Consider the following 15,119-nt stretch of genomic DNA (forward strand, 5'->3'; position numbering starts at 1 on the left):
AGATGATTGGCGCAATTATATGCGCATGGACGTATCAACATATTTAGAACTTTTGAATTTGGTCACTCCATTCATTGATTGTAAAGACACCGTTATGAGAAAGTCCACTAGCCCTCATGAACGGCTCAGAACAACATTGCGTTTTTTTAGCAATGGACGGATCTCTGCAAGAGTTGAAATTTTCAGCTCTCATCGCAACTAGAACCTTATCTAGGATTATACCAGAAACTTGTCATGCCTTCTAAAAGAACTACAAAGACAGTTGACTTTTTTTTTCAATACATCCCGCGTGCACTGAGGGTCAAATTCTTTTAGATTTCCATGCATTTCCTCTATAACTTTATTTCTTAAATTCCTATTAGATTATTCTTTCGATTTCACTTTCCACAATGCCATATGCTTCCTATACATGTCAATGAAATCTACCATAATTTCCCTTTCCTTGTCCTTAACGGCGCACATGTCATTCATTTTGGAAATAATCGGCAAGTCTGTCACTGTAGGAGCTGCTATATAGATGTTACCTCCGTGAGATTTGAGTATGTATTAAGGTTGGAGACTGATGCGTTCTCAGACGTTTATGAACGGGCAAGCTCCGCCCACAAAAGTCAGACTAGATATAAAATCCGTCCAACACCTTGGTCCAACGTGTTTACCCCTTTCACATGTTCAAACATACTCTCAAACATCGTGTTGTCAAACGTGTTGGCCAACATGTTTAACCGTGTAAAACCCCCTTAATCGAAGCTAAACGTCTGAGTTCGAGTTTAGCAATGAAAAGGAAAACAATGTGTTAATTTTTCATCTGTTAGGAAGAAAAACATCACATCATATATCTATCAAAGTAAGAAGAAAGTGAGAGAGTGAAAAGGAATTTATTTTGTTTTAGTGGAAAAATGTCTTTAGTGAAAGTAATTTGAAGAATATATTTTATCCAAGAGGTAAACAACTTCTTTCAAAATCTTTGATAAGTATTTTGTCATTCACACTTACAAAGAAAAACTCCATAATTTTTAATGTATAAACAGACCAAATATTTGATCTAATATTGATTTCTGTGATTGTATTTGTTAACAAATATTATAAGATGATGTTAATGGAGCTGTGATGTTAGGAAATGCAATAGTACTGAAAGCATGTGCGCTCGAAAGGGGAAGGCGGTTGCCTGTCGTTACGTTTAATATAATGAAATTATTAAGTTATAGAATATCAGTGTATGATTGATTTTCGATTGCGAGTCTGTAATTCAGAAGTGAATTTTTTGTTTCCTTAGCCGCCTTGGTTAGTTTGATGTACACATACACACGTACAGATAATGTAAATACATACTGATGTGGCTGATTTGACGTGTGTATCTTGATATAACCCTATACTAAACCATAATCTATGTATAATATCTTTGATTTTTCCTCCCCCCTACATTTTTTGCCCTTTACAATAATTCTTGCTGACGGTTCTGATTGAATTTCTGTATTGTGACAATAATAAGGGCCGTTTTAGTCGAGTTGAAATATCATCGATTTAATCACCGAACCGTCTACTGTATAAATTTTCCTGATTTGCCAAAAAAAGGAAATAACAGCAATAAAGACAATATCATCGACTAAGAAATAACATAGATAAAATAATAATGATAATAATAATAAAGATAATAATAATAATAATAATAATAATAATAATAATAATAATAATAATAATAATAATAATAATAATAATAATAATAATAATAATAATAATAATAATAATAGTAATAATAATAATAATAATAATAATGATAATGATAATAATAATAATAATAATAATAATAATAATAATAATAATAATAATAATAATAATAATAATAATAATAATAATAATAATAATAATAATAATAATAATAATAATAATAATATTGATAATAATAATAATAATGATAACAATACTAATAATAATAACAATAATGATGATGATGATGATGATGATGATGATGATGATAACAACAATAACAACAACAATAATAATAATAATAATTATGATGATGATGATGATGATGATGATGATGATGATGATGATGATGATGATGATGATGATGATGATGATGATGATGATGATGATGATGATGATTATGATTAATAATTCATGATAGTAATAAACTTGTGTCCCTTCCTCTACCTCCTCCCGTGATATGCAAGGCGATGGTGTTGGTTTTTACCTCATCCATACGATGACGTCTTCATAGGCGTCATGAGCCACGAGTGTGTATATGAGGGTGCCAGCGTTGAAGTCTTTTTTATATTTATTTTGTAGTTGTATCTGAGTGACCCCCAAATTCTGAACTGGCTTGTTCATATTTTCTGTGGTTATTAATAGTGATGTAACTTGATGTTTTACAACACGAGTATTATGGTGCATCATCGAATCATCGTGCATCAGCCAGGTGATGCTAACCGTGAGAACTTGACGCGTATTGAAAAGGTTAAAATAGAATTAACGGAAATTGACGACAGGATATCTCTAAATCACGTCTACCCAAATTAGGTAGGCTTTGTTTTCTTTGTCACTCTTAAATTTGACCCAACTTCCAAACCTAAGGTAACCTATCCTACTAAACCACATCTAACCTAACCCACGTAGCCAAAAACTAATCTAGACTAGCCTTGTTTTATTTTATTTTTTTTCTAATAAAGAGTTACTGGTAAGATGACCACGAGATATAGGCAGCTTTATTTAGAAATAGTTTTGTAAATTTGCTATATGTGTTTATCTTCCCAATATATTTTTTTTCATAATTTCTAATAAAGAGGATGCTGCGTTACGACGGAACTGTAACGTAAAATCGTAATTATTTTGTTTTGATATGTTGTTTTAGATTGTTTTTTATTCTTTTTCAAATTTCCCTTATTTTGCATGTTTTACATTATCACTTCATTAATGAATAAATCTTCATATTTTTCAAAGAAAATGTAAAATGTTCTTTATTTTTTTATAGTAAGAAGCCCAGCTCTAAACTGCTTTCCGAGATGAGAATTATATCTTAACTCAAATAAATATTTTTGCCTGATTGCTTGTAAAGATTGCGCTATGCCGTAGTACAAATAAGGATTTACAACAAATAAAATTCATTAAGGATTACACACACACACACACACACACACACACACACACACACACACACACACACACACACACACACACACACACACACACACACACACACACACACACACACACACACACACACACACACACACACACACACACACACACACACACACACACACACACACACACACACACACTTCAACGAATGGACGGCTTAGAAGACGTTCTGAAGAAAATTGAAGTTTTTGGATCCCAACGCAAAGAGAAGTGCCTATTGTATTTACAGGGTGGGGGGGGAATTGCTCGTGGAGTAGTAGGAAAGTAGGGAAAGAGGAAAAGGGGAGGGATTACTGAGGGAAATGGAAGGAAATGAGGAAGGAGTAGACTTGGCCCAGGCAGACAGGCGAAAGGTAAACAAACGGCCCCCCGACGACGATGAAATGTCTAATAAAAATGTAAAAATTAGAAGTATAGACAAGAGCAATACAGTAGAAAGTGATGAGAATATTTTCCAGGGATTTAAAGAGGGTGGGGGGGACACAACCCCCCCCCCCCGACTGACAAGACTAGAAGAGAAGTTCGATAAGATGATCGAGGACTTGGAGCGTAGGTTCGGTCATGTTAACAATATTATACGGAGAGTTGAAAAATTAGAAGAACTAGAGAAGGCGAACAAAAACTTAACTAAGGAAATTGAAGAATTAGAAAAACAGTTAAAAGAAGTAAAAGATGAGAATAAAGTCTTATAGGAGAATAATAAGGAGAACAACGAGGGTTGGAAAAAAAATTCAAGAAAATAGCAAAGTTGCATTCACTGACATAATCAGACAGCAAATGAATGAACAAACTGAAAACTCAGTTATTAAAGTGATGAGACAGAAGGAGAATATAGTAAGAGACTTAGCAGACAAAAATAAATGTATAATTATATTAGGAATGGAAGAGAAACATAACCCAGATCGAACCACAAGAATCAAAGAGGAAAATGAAAAAGTAAGCAGTTTACTAAAATTAGTTCAGGATGATGAACAAGAAATTATGAAACAAATCGAAGAGAAATTCAGGCTAGGGAAATATAGTACAGACAAGACCAGACCAATTAAGATTAAATTCAGGTCACAAACTACGGCTGAGAATATCTTATCCAAAACAGGGAAACTAGCAACAAGTGAACAATATAAAAAGGTATGGATAAAAAGGGAAATGAATAACGAGGAAAGAGAGGAAGAAAAACAGAAAAGACTTGAAGCAAAGGAAAAAAAACGAGATAAGAACGGAGTCAGAAAAAGAGAGATTCTATTGGAGAGTAGTGAATATGAAACTAAAGAAAGTCGACATACAAGAGAAAAACAAAAGGGAAACAGAGAACACAATGAAAGTGGCAGAAAACTAAGAGTGTCTTACACAAATATAGATGGATTAATAACAGGATTGAATGAGCTGAATGATTATTTGAAAAAAAAAGAACCAGACATAATGGGAATTGTAGAAACAAAATTAAAAGGTCCACTACCACCCAACAGTGTAGGACATGATACATATAATTATTGGATTAGAAACAGAGTGAAAAAGGAAGGGGGTGGAGTTATGTTCCTGACTAAAAAGGATATAAACGTGAAGTGTGTCACATATGGAAAGAATACAGTAGAGATGATAATGATGGAAGTAGAAGACAGAGATAAGAAGAACAGAAAGTTTGTGATAAATTATGTGCCCCCAAAAACAGCCTCATGGGAAGAGAGTGAACATAAAAGTATGTTAGAGGACACAAAGATAACATTAAACAAGATAATGGAAGAGGGAGGAAAAATAGTTATGATGGGCGACTTTAATTGCAAAGAAATCTGCTGGGAAGAAATGGCAGTAATGGGTGGAGACGGCTCATGGGGAAACGCTCTACTTGAGATGGTTACTGACCATACAATGACACAATGGATACAGGAGAACACTAGGTATAGAAATGAAGAAGAGCCATCGAGACTAGACCTAGTAATTACATCCGAACCTAGAATAGTGGACAAAATTGAATATAAAACACCATTAAGTAAAAGTGACCACATATTGATTGAACTGGAACTTAATGAAGAAAAATATATGAAAAGAAATAAACAATATAGAAAAGGAAGAATGATGTATGAAAAAACAAACTTTGATAAAATAAGAGAATTCTTCCAACAAGAAAACTGGGAAGAAATATACAAAGAAGAAACATCAGTGGAAGAGAAATGGAATATTTTTACAAAAATTTACAAAAAAGGAGTGGAAAAGTATGTCCCAAGACAAAAACAAGAAAAAGAATATGTAAAATGCTGGTACAACAAAAGTTGTAGGGAGTTAAAAGACAAAAGAGACAAAGCCTGGACCAGATGGAAAAAAGACAGAAGACCTGAAAAATGGAAAATATATACTGGTTATAGAAATGAATATGTACAAAAGTGCAGAGAGGAAAAAAGAAAATATGAAAAAGATGTTATAGAAAAGTGTAAAGATCAACCAAAACTATTCTACAGATTTGTAAACAATAAACTGAAAAACAAACAAGACTTGGAGAAATTAAGACAAGAGGGAGTTGAATACACTGAGGAAATGGAAATGGCAGAAATTATGAACAAGCATTTTAAATCAGTGTTTACAAGGGAGAATATACAACCTGAAGAGATTGAGTGGAAAGAAAAAGTCCCCCCTATGGAAGAAATAGAAGTAACAAAGAATGAAATATTGACACACTTGAGTAATTTTGATGTCAGAAAATCGCATGGACCAGATGAAATAGCAAACTGGATTCTGAAAGAATGCAGGAATGAACTGGCAGACAAAATACATAGCATAATAAGCAGTTCCTTGAAAGAAGGAAAAGTTCCAGAAGATTGGAAAAAAGCAAATATAGTACCTATATATAAAGGAGGAAATAAAGAAGAACCTACCAACTATAGACCAGTCTCTCTAACAAGTACAATAGCAAAAATTTGTGAAAGAATTATCAAAAGTAGATGGGTAAAATATTTGAAAAAAACAACGTACTAAATCCAAGGCAATTTGGATTCAGACAAGGACGATCATGCGTCACCAATTTAATATGTTTCTATTCAAGGCTAATAGATATAATACAAGAAAGAGATGGATGGGCGGACTGTGCATTTTTAGATCTAAAGAAAGCTTTTGACAAAGTACCACATAAGAAGTTGCTTAAGAAATTAGAAACTCAAGGAGGAATACAGGGCAAACTACTAAATTGGATGGAGGACTTTTTGCAAGAAAGAAAAATGAGAGTAGTGATAAGAAACCAGCACTCAAAATGGGATGAAGTAATAAGCGGTGTTCCGCAGGGAACAGTACTGGCCCCAATAATGTTTGCTATATATATTAATGATATGGATGAAGGAATAGAAAGCTATATGAGCTTCTTTGCAGATGATGCAAAACTACTGAAAAGAGTGAAAACTGAAGAAGATTGTGAATCACTACAGAGAGATCTAAATAAAGTACAAGAATGGAGTAGGAAGTGGGAGATGGAGTTCAATACAAAAAAGTGTAGTATAATGGAATTTGGAAAAAGCAAAAACAGAATAACAGGAGCTATAGAAGAGATTTGAAAAAGAACAGCTTTCCTCACAGAGTAATAGACAGTTGGAACAAGTTAGATGAGAAAGTAGTGTGTGCAAAAACAATACATGAATTTAAAAATAGTTTAGATAAAATGAGATATGAAGACGGGACCCCACGAGCATAGCTCCCCTTCCCGTAAAATACAACTAGGTATAACTAGGTAAATACACACACACACACACACACACACACACACACACACACACACACACACACACACACACACACACACACACACACATATCGGTATAGATATATATATATATATATATATATATATATATATATATATATATAATGTATATATATATTACTAAATATATCAAAAATTAAATAGATAAATATACACATAAATAAATTAATAAATAAAAGAGAATTCTGACTGTTCCGACGGCAACGCGCAGACAGCGATCCTTCGGGAATGCGGAAGAGGAGGAGGAGGAGGAGGAGGAGGAGTGGTAGCCAATCCTGCTGCTGCTACTGTTGTTGTTGCCACCGGAAAGGGGCAAGATCCACAGGAGCGACAGCAAGAAGAACTTTCGTCGTTGCATTGGGTGCCTTCCTGTGGGTAGGAGAAAAATAATTATATAATTGTTTGCATATAACAAGAGGTTTACTCACACACGCCTGGAGAGAATCACATTAAAGCACTATCTCCCTTAAGCAAGGGGAAGATGATATATATATATATATATATATATATATATATATATATATATATATATATATATATATACATATATATATATATATATATATATATATATATATATATATATATATATATATATATATATATATATATATATATGACATAATTCCGACAGTTGTCCCCGGACATGAACCCAGGACTTGTATGTTAACAAGTCTATGTTTCTACCAACCACGCTATCGAGGCTATAAAATTCAACCTTGGGGTTCTATTCAGATATATATATATATATATATATATTTATATATATATATACATTTCTATGTATGTATATATATAATATATATATATATATATATATATATATATATATATATATATATATGTGTGTGTGTGTGTGTGTGTGTGTGTGTGTGTGTGTGTGTGTGTGTGTGTGTGTGTGTGTGTGTGTGTGTGTGTGTGTGTGTGTGTGTGTGTGTCTGTGTGTGTGCCTGTGTGTGTGTCTGTGTGTACCTGCGCACACACATATATATTTGCCTAACTACTAAACAAGGAATTATCTATGCTTTACAATATAAAATGTTGTTATGAAATGTCCTTGTGATAATTTGTAATGATAATTAATAATATCTACCTCTCTTCACCTTAAATTTATCTTTGTTTTCTTATTCCCTACTGTCGTTGAACTTTAACATTCCTTTAGTAAGGAGGAAAGAGTCCTCTTCTTGTATCTTCCTCCTCTACCCTCCCCTCCTCTTCTCTTCCTCCTCCTCTTATCTTCCTCCTCCTCTTCTCTTCTTTCCATATACATAAATTCCACGCCCTATCTCAGAGGACCTCCTCTGTACCAACCTCCTTACTGGGGAGGTTGCAAGGGTTGCAACGTTGCAAGCTCATCATTCGCCAAAACTTAATACACACACGGACGCGAATAGGAGAGATAAGCCAGGATAGTAAACGGATTTGAACTGATGTGACTGACGTCATCACTTAAAGAATGAATCGAATTGGAAAGTTTTTATTTTGACAGTCAAATGTTTCTTGACCTGAATAGAATCACATGACACTAACAAAGTTAGATGTATAAGATAGAGTTACTCTTGAAAGGAATTAAACAAACAAACAAGCAAACAAACGGCTAGGGAGGGCAGGAGGATTCTTATCTGAATATTATTGTCTGGCAGCAGTTAAAAAGTGAATATATATGTAAATTTTCATCTTATCAACCACATTAAAAATTTCCATTTTAATTCTTTGCAAACACGATTGAGATTAACAAGAGCTCGGTGGAAGCATATTCGGAAACTGATACGCTGTCGGGCTGAGGACTCGAACTTAGCCCATACGTAACAAACACAGTGAATTAACCAATTGCGCTATCAAGAGGGATATAAGTTGAGCATAATTTATTTATATTGCTTATAGGATGTGCTTAACTTATATCCTCTTGATAGCGCAATTAGTTAAGTGAATCAACATCCGAAATGTACTGTTTATCCAGATGCACATACGTGGGCAGACATGATTGAGAAACAATGCCAATTAGCTAATTGGACAGATGTAGGGCGTATAAGGGTCGAACTAACGATTTATATAGCTTGTTAATGAGAGATGGACTTTTGAAGTCAAAAGATCGAGCAATCAGTCCTAGAATCTGATTTGCTTTCTCAGAGGCTGAAATACACTGCTTAGATGATTTGAGATTGTTACTGATAATTACGCCGAGATCCTTTTCACTATCCACTTTTGCTAGCGAATTTCCAAATAACTTGTAATTGTACTTGCTGTTATTTTACCTATATGCATTACCTTGCATTTACTTGCATCGAATTTCATTAGCCATTTTTCAGACAATTGCTGTAATTTATCTAAATCTTCTTGAATATCTAATTGGTTTAAATAAACATTTGCCATTCCGCATATTTTTGTATCATCAGCAAATTTGGAGACAGTAAATTTTAGTCCGTTGTCTATATCATTTATATATACTATGGATGGAAGTGGCCCAAGAACGGAACCCTAAGGAACTCCACTCGTAACATATTTTCATCTAGAAGTTTTGCCATTTAAAACAACTCTGTTTTAGATCATTCAACCAATTTCTAGTCCAACTTAATAGGCTACCACTTACTCCGTGTGAAACTAATTTAGTAAGTAGTCTTTCGTGGGGGATGGTATCAAAAGTTTTTGCAGTCTAGATATATTAAATCTATATTGTTTCTTTTGTCATAATTCGAGATGGCTGCGTTGTAGAGTTTGAGTAAGTTAGTCACGTAAGAACGTTTCCGTCTGAGTCCATTCTGGCAATCATTTATCAAACAGTTACTTTCTAAATGATGTTCAATAGCATCTCTGATGATAGTTTCCGTCATTTTTCCTACGGTTGAAGTCAAGCTTATAGGCCTGTTGCCATTTGGTTTCTTTTTGTCCTTTTTTTTAATGTGGGAGTAACGTTAGCTAGCTTCCATTTTCTTGGGACATCTCCGGATATAATGGATTTCTGTAATGCCAGATGGCATACTATACTACACTGTCACTGATGTCTATGAGCAGAAACAGTACAGAGTAGTTGTACTTGACTATCTTACTGAGATCCCGTTACGCCTCGGACATTGCTTCCCCCTTTCCTGTCATGGGGGGTCATAGAGCAACCTTGGAGCGCCTACGGATGAAGATGGATCGCGACGCTAAGACATTTGGGAAGAGCTGTAATGTGTGTGCAAAGTGCAAGCCCTCGCGGGATGCACCGGTTCCTTTACAACGATTCCCCGATGTGTTGGAATAATTCGAAAGGGCTCACTTAGACGTGGTCGGACCATTTCCTACCACTTCCGAGGGTTACAAATATATACTTACGATCATTGATGTGCTCGCAAGATTTCTCGTTGCGGTGCCAGTGAGAAGTAAGGAAGCCAAAAAAAAAAAAAAAAAAAAATAGCTCAAGCCTTCGTCATTCATCCTATCAGTATTCACGCAGTCCAAAAACAAATCATAACAGATGGTGGAAGTGATTAAAAGAAGTATGCACACTTCTGAATGTTGATAAGCGGGCGACAATACCGTATCATCCATCAAATAACGGTCTCGTTGAGCGGGTAAATGGGACGATAGTATAAATTCTAAGAAGCCTAACTTTGGAAAACCCGGTACATTGGGATGTCATGCTTCCTCTGGGAGTCTTTGCTTACAATTCAGCGTACCACCGAACTGTGCGAGATTCGCCTCACTTCTTTAACGAGCAAAGACCATGGTACAACGTTGACAACTTTAACGCACGGACTTGCCAAATTACAAACAAGGCCTTCCACCGTTGTCAGTTATTCTTAAAAAAGGGATCAGCAGGACGTTAAAAGTATCGCCCTAGGTCAAAATACAAGGAAATGGCATTGGGTCAACAGGTCTACATCCCCGCCGCACCAAAGCAAGGCGTGCTGAGGAAACTGCTACCTCTTTATGACGGCCCGTACCGCGTGGTGAGAAAATCAGTGAGGTTGTGTACAAACTCAGAAATATTAGAACAGGCAGAGAGGTTTCTAGCCACACCGATCGGGTCAAGGTTGAAGAGCGCATGGCACCCGTGGAGAACAAAAATGTGGAACGTGTGTACCCGGTACATGAACGTGATTTTGAGGATGGGGAACAATATATGAACAATAACGAGAGAAAGTACGATGGACCATCTATAGTCTTCGCTCACAAAAGGTGTGCATGTAATTCTTAACATCTTTACTACAAACGCATAAAGTATCATTAAGTACTTTTAATAGAGTATCCTAGTTATGTAATTTTTAACATCCATACTGTAAATATATTTTTAGTACCTATGGCGCCTACTAGTGTGACTTTGCACTCACTCAATAAACATTGGAGTAGCTTTTCCCATTTCTACTATAAGTGGATTAATAGTTTTTAGTACTTTCTATCACAGACTACGAGCTTCACTTCGTACTTACTAACAAATAGGGCTAGAGTGCTTGGGAGAGTTAGGCTACAGCGTCGCGGTGACCTGTAGGGCATACGGAGCAGTTGCTAATTTATTTTTTCCTGATAGATATGTGGGACGCCTTCGTGTCCTCGAGTCTCATTACAGATCCTTGGCGGAGCGGTTCCATCGGAGCAGGCCGGGGATAGATACCACGTGGTTCCAACCGCCGCCCCCCTGCGGCACCATTCCGGGGCATGTCAATGCCCTGGGGCACCTGCTTTGGTGTCAGTACCTGTTCCCCTTCTGGGGCCCCCAGCAACTGCCGTAGTAAAGGGCCCTTTACGGCCCTTGGCGGGTCTGTCCTGATTAGTGGTGATGTCTAACTGGCACGGCTAGGCCTGCCCCGGCTTTCGCGACTGACAAGAAGCTGCCGCCGCCGTGCCAGCTGCTCAAGAACCAATTATCTCGGCTGGCTCAGTTGGGCCTACTCCGCACTTCGCAACAAGAGGTGCCAATCATTACCGAGGTATCCTCAAGCCTTGGGAGACAATGAAGAGGACAGGCGCTCGGCGACTGCTCAAAGGCCCAGGTGGTCAGTAGCCCAGATTCTGAAACTCCCGCTAAAGAGTACACACACACACACACACACACACACACACACACACACACACACACACACACACACACACACACACACACACACACACACACACACACTTCAACGAACGGACGGCTTAGAAGACGTTCTGAAGAAAATTGAAGTATTGTGGATCCCAACGCAAAGAGAAGTGCCTATTGTATTTACAGGGTGGGGGGGGGGGAAATTGCTCGTGGCGTAGTAGGAAAGTAGGGAAAGAGGAGAAGGGGAGGGATTACTGAGGGAAATGGAAGGAAATGAGGAAGGAGTAGACTTGGCCCAGACAGACAGGCGAAAGGTAAACAAAAGGCCCCCCGACGACGATGAAATGTCTAATAAAAATGTAAAGATTAGAAGTATAGATAAGAGCAATACAGTAGAAAGTGATGAGAATATTTTCCAGGGATTTAAAGAGGGTGGGGGGGACACAAACCCCTCCCGACTGACAAGACTAGAAGAGAAGGTCGATAAGATGATCGAGGACTTGGAGCGTAGGTTCGGTCATGTTAACAATATTATACGAAGGGTTGAAATATTGGAAGAACTAGAGAAGGCGAACAAAAACTTAACTGATGAAATAGAAAACCTGAAAAGACAGTTAAAAGAAGTAAAGGTGGAGAATGAGGAATTGAAGAAGAATAGTAAAGAAAACAGAGAGGGATGGAAGTCGATAAAAGAAAACAGTAAAGTTGCATTTACTGATATAATTAAACAGCAAATGAGAGAACAAACTGAAGACTCAGTTATTAAAGTAATGAGACAGAAGGAGAATATAGTAAGAGACTTAGCTGACAAAAAGAAATGTATAATTATATTAGGAATGGAAGAGAAACATAACCCAGATAGAACCTCAAGAACCAATGAGGAAAATGAAAAAGTAAGCAGTTTACTAAAATTAGTTCAGGAAGATGAACCAGAAATTATGAAGGAAATTGAGGAAAAATTCAGGCTCGGAAAGTATAGTACAGATAAGACCAGACCAATTAAGATTAAATTCAGGTCACAAACGACGGCAGAGAATATCTTATCCAAAACAGGGAAACTAGCAACAAGTGAACAATATGAAAAAGTATGGATAAAAAGGGAAATGAATAAAGAGGAAAGAGAGGAAGAAAAGCAGAAAAGACTTGAAGCTAAGACAAAAAACGAGAACAGAACGGAGTCAGAGAAAGAGAGATTCTATTGGAGAGTAGTGAATATGAAACTAAGGCAGTTCGACATACAAGAGAAAAACAAAAGGGAAACAGAGAACACAATGGAAGTGACAGAAAACTAAGAGTGTCTTACACAAATATAGATGGATTGATAACAGGATTGAATGAGCTGAATGATTATTTGAAAGAAAAAGAACCGGACATAATGGGAATTGTAGAAACAAAATTAAAAGGCCCACTACCACTCAACAGTGTAGGACATGATGCATATAATTATTGGATTAAAAACAGAGAGAAAAAGCAAGGGGGTGGAGTTATGTTCCTGACTAAGAAGGATATAAACGTGAAGGGTGTCATATATGGAAAGAATACAGTAGAGATGATTATGATAGAAGTGGAAGACAGAGATAAGAAGAGCAGAAAATTTGTGATAAATTATGTGCCTCCGAAAACAGCCTCATGGGAGGAGAGTGAACATAAAAGTATGTTAGAGGACACAAAGATAACATTAAATAAAATAATGGAAGATGGAGGAAGAATAGTTATGATGGGCGACTTTAATTGCAAAGAAATCTGCTGGGAAGAAATGACAGTAAAGGGTGGAGACGGCTCATGGGGAAACGCTCTACTTGAGATGATTACTGACCATACAATGACACAATGGATACAGGGGAACACCAGGTATAGAAATGAAGAAGAACCATCAAGATTAGACTTAATAATTACATCTGAACCTAGAATAGTGGACAAGATTGAATATAAAACACCAATAAGTAAAAGTGACCACATATTGATTGAACTGGAACTTAATGAAGAAAAATATAGGAAAAGAAATGAGCAATATAGAAAAGGAAGAATGATGTATGAAAAAACAAACTTTGATAAAATAAGAGAATTCTTTCAACAAGAAAACTGGGAAGAAATATACAAAGAAGAAACAACAGTGGAAGAGAAATGGAATATTTTTACAAAAATTTACAAAAAAGGAGTGGAAAAGTATGTCCCAAGACAAAAACAAGAAAAAGAATATGTAAAATGCTGGTACAACAAAAGTTGTAGGGAGCTAAAAGACAAAAGAGACAAAGCCTGGACCAGATGGAAAAAAGACAGAAGACCTGAAAAATGGAAAATATATACCGGTTATAGAAATGAATATGTACAAACGTGCAGAGAGGAAAAGAGAAAATATGAAAAAGATGTCATAGAAAAGTGTAAAGATCAACCAAAACTATTCTACAGATTTGTAAACAATAAACTGAAAAACAAACAAGACTTGGAGAAATTAAGACAAGGGGGAGTTGAATACACTGAGGAAATGGAAATGGCGGAAATTATGAACAAACATTTTAAATCAGTGTTTACAAGGGAGAACATACAACCTGAAGAGATGGAATGGAAAGAGAAAGTCCCCCCTATGGAAGAAATAGAAGTAACAAAGAATGAAATATTGACACACTTGAGTAATCTTGATGTCAGAAAATCGCATGGACCAGATGATATAGCAAACTGGATTCTGAAAGAATGCAGGAATGAACTGGCAGACAAAATACATAGCATACTAAACAGTTCCTTGAAAGAAGGAAAAGTTCCAGAAGATTGGAAAAAAGCAAATATAGTACCTATATATAAAGGAGGAAATAAAGAAGAACCTACCAACTATAGACCAGTCTCTCTAACAAGTACAATAGCAAAAATTTGTGAAAGAATTATCAAAAGTAGATGGGTAAAATATTTAGAAAAAAAAACAAAGTGTTAAATCCAAGACAATTTGGATTCAGACAAGGACGATCATGCGTCACCAATTTAATATGTTTCTATTCAAGGCTAATAGATATAATACAAGAAAGAGATGGATGGGCGGACTGTGCATTTCTAGACCTAAAGAAAGCTTTTGACAAAGTACCACATAAGAAGTTGCTTAAGAAATTAGAAACTCAAGGAGGAATACAGGGCAAACTACTAAATTGGATGGAAGACTTTTTGCAAGAAAGAAAAATGAGAGTAGTGATAAGAAACCAGCACTCAAAATGGGATGAAGTAATAAGCGGTGTTCCGCAGGGAACA

At 36.0% G+C, this 15,119-nt stretch overlaps 1 protein-coding gene across 1 annotated transcript in view; it reads right to left on the reverse strand.

Annotated features, from left to right (window-relative positions):
- LOC143037013 (putative glutamate receptor) overlaps positions 1-716 on the reverse strand; it is a 4,314-nt gene extending 3,598 nt beyond the window's left edge. Inside the window, exon 1 of the mRNA XM_076205117.1 lies at positions 657-716. Coding sequence (XP_076061232.1) covers positions 657-716 — 60 coding nt within the window. The remainder of the gene's footprint in view (positions 1-656) is intronic.
- Positions 717-15,119: the final 14,403 nt, after the last annotated feature.

Source organism: Oratosquilla oratoria, chromosome 21 (genome assembly GCF_046742065.1).
Source record: "Oratosquilla oratoria isolate Oo_2021 chromosome 21, ASM4674206v1, whole genome shotgun sequence".
NCBI lineage: Eukaryota > Metazoa > Arthropoda > Malacostraca > Stomatopoda > Squillidae > Oratosquilla > Oratosquilla oratoria.